The 2,500-nt window shown below is 37.0% G+C and overlaps 1 protein-coding gene across 1 annotated transcript in view; it reads right to left on the reverse strand.

Moving 5' to 3' along the window:
- LOC143030128 (zwei Ig domain protein zig-8-like) overlaps positions 1-2,500 on the reverse strand; it is a 179,294-nt gene that overhangs the window by 17,924 nt on the left and 158,870 nt on the right. Inside the window, exon 5 of the mRNA XM_076193309.1 lies at positions 1,316-1,419. Coding sequence (XP_076049424.1) covers positions 1,316-1,419 — 104 coding nt within the window. The remainder of the gene's footprint in view (positions 1-1,315; positions 1,420-2,500) is intronic.

The raw sequence follows: 2,500 nt of genomic DNA on the forward strand, positions 1-2,500 counted from the left end.
TTGCGTGAACCTACGCTTTTACTTATCCGAATTTATAGAATGTGTATTTCTTTATCAGAAAAAGGGTTTTTTATATTATGAATATACATGTCAGATCTGAGTTTTGATTACTGGTGACACATTTTTTCTTACTTTAGTTTTTTTCAATTCAAGATTGGTTTCATAGTTTAGAAGGGACATGAATATAAAGAAAGAAGAGAGAAGAGGAAAAAGAAGGAGAAGGATCAAGAGAAAGAGAAGGAGAAATAGAAAGAGAAAGAGAAAGAGAAAGAGAAAGAGAAAGAGAAAGAGAAAGAGAAAGAGAAAGAGAAAGAGAAAGAAAAGGAGAAGGAGAAGGAGGACATGGAGATGGATGGAGATGAAGATGAAGATGGAGAAGGAGAAGAAGAAAGAGGAGAAGGAAAAGGAGAAAGCGAAGGGGAAGGAGGAGATATAGAAGAAGACGGAGAAATAAAAGAAGACGGAGAAATAAGTGGAGACGGAGATATAAAAGGAGGCAGAGAAACAAAAGGAGACAGAAAAATAAAAGGAGACAGAGAAATTGAAGGAGACGGAGAAATAAAAGGAGACGAAGAAATAGAAGTAGACGGAGAAATAGAAGGAGACGGAGAAATAAAAAGAGACATAGAAATAGAAGGAGACGGAAAAATAGAAGGAGACAGAGAAACAAAAGGAAACGGAGAAATAAAAGGAGACGGAGAAATAGAGGGAGACAGAGAAACAAAAGGAGACGGAGAAATAAAAGGAGACGAAGAAATAGAAGGAGACGGAGAAATAAAAGGAGACAGAGAAACAAAAGGAGACAGAGAAACAAAAGGAAACGGAGAAATAAAAGAAGACGGAGAAATAGAAGGAGACAGAAACAAAAGGAAACGGAGAAATAGAAGGAAACGGAGAAATAGCAGGAGACGGAGAAATAATAGGAGACGGAAAAATAGAAAGAGGAGAAATGGGAGACTGATAAATGGAATGATACGGAGAAATAGGAGACACAGAAATAGAAGGAGGTGGAGAAATAGAGAGAAGAGAAATAGATGAAACGGAGAAATCGAAGGTAACGGAGAAATAGAGAGAAACGGAGAAATAGGTGACGGAGAAATATAGAAAAGAGAAAAAGGAGACAAAGAAACAGAAGTAGAGAGAGAAATAGAAGGAGGTGGACACATAGAAAGAAACGGAAAAATATGAGTGGAATGAGAAATAGAAGGAGACGGAAAAATAGGAAGAAAAAGAGAAACAGGAGAAATTTAAGAATATAAACAACTGATCACCTTGTACTAAGACATCTGCTTAATCTTACTGTAGTTTGACTTACCACGGCTGAAGCGTGTGGCAAGACGGTGGCTGTGCAGGTCAGGACCAGGTTCGAACCCGTCTTGATGTATCGTTCAGCAGGACCCTCGAAGCCCGCAGACGGAACTGGAGAAAGAAAAAAAGAAGTTCAGGATTACACTGGGCAAGAAGGGATTTAGTCCCAAAGAGGCATTGGAAATAAAATTGAATATATATGTATACACACACACTCAATATTCCCCAGTATACAGTGTGTGTGTCTGTGTGTGTGTGTGTGTGTGTGTGTGTGTGTGTGTGTGTGTGTGTGTGTGTGTGTGTGTGTGTGTGTGTGTGTGTGTGTGTGTGCGTATGTGTACGTGTGGGTGTGTCTGGGATGTTGTATGTGCGTGACAAACGAAGAAATGAAAGGCACAACAAATCTCTTTGTAGAGCAGTTTTATATGCAATTGCTCTATGCTTGGAAATGCCATATGGTTCTAATTGCACTCTGATATAGGACTATGTTGATGATAGTAATTTTCATCTACGCTATAAATTTGGAAATGCGTACGTATGTTTGACCTTAAAAGGTCATTTGAGGTCATATTCATTTTGTGAAAAAAACAGCCATATGTGACTACCTGCATATGTAACATAATATGTATACAAACCCCTTACAAAACAAAGTCCCTATATACCTGAGACCTAATGTATGATTTGTCAACATCAATCAAGACCAATCCTTATTTTTTGCACTGTATTGATGTATACAGTCAAGACAAAGACATGGGGTAAGTATAACTATATCCACATTTGAACTAAATTGGACAACTTGAAGTAGATAAAAAGGACAAAGAAACAAACCTAGTTTAATCATAAACAATATTGCACTACCGGGCTTAAAAGTACGGACGTAGAAAAAAATCGTTGGTCTATTGAGCATTACTGAGATACGTACAGATTGTCTCATTTTAATTATTCGTCCTTAATTTCCGATTTGGTATTGCTAAGTACATTAGTTTTTATTCTGATATCTGCCAAATTACTTTCTTCATCTCTCCGACCCCTGCTAAGTACGGATTTTGTTTTACTAATTAATCTGTATAATTTCCATTCTTGGCCTTTATGATTCTACTGACATTAGTACAATGAACTCTATAACAAACAGAGAAATCTCTTGCATGAATATTTTTTCTTTTCTTCTGCAGAGATTCTGCATGATAATCTT

This window comes from Oratosquilla oratoria, chromosome 1, assembly GCF_046742065.1.
Source record: "Oratosquilla oratoria isolate Oo_2021 chromosome 1, ASM4674206v1, whole genome shotgun sequence".
Taxonomy (NCBI): Eukaryota; Metazoa; Arthropoda; class Malacostraca; order Stomatopoda; family Squillidae; genus Oratosquilla; species Oratosquilla oratoria.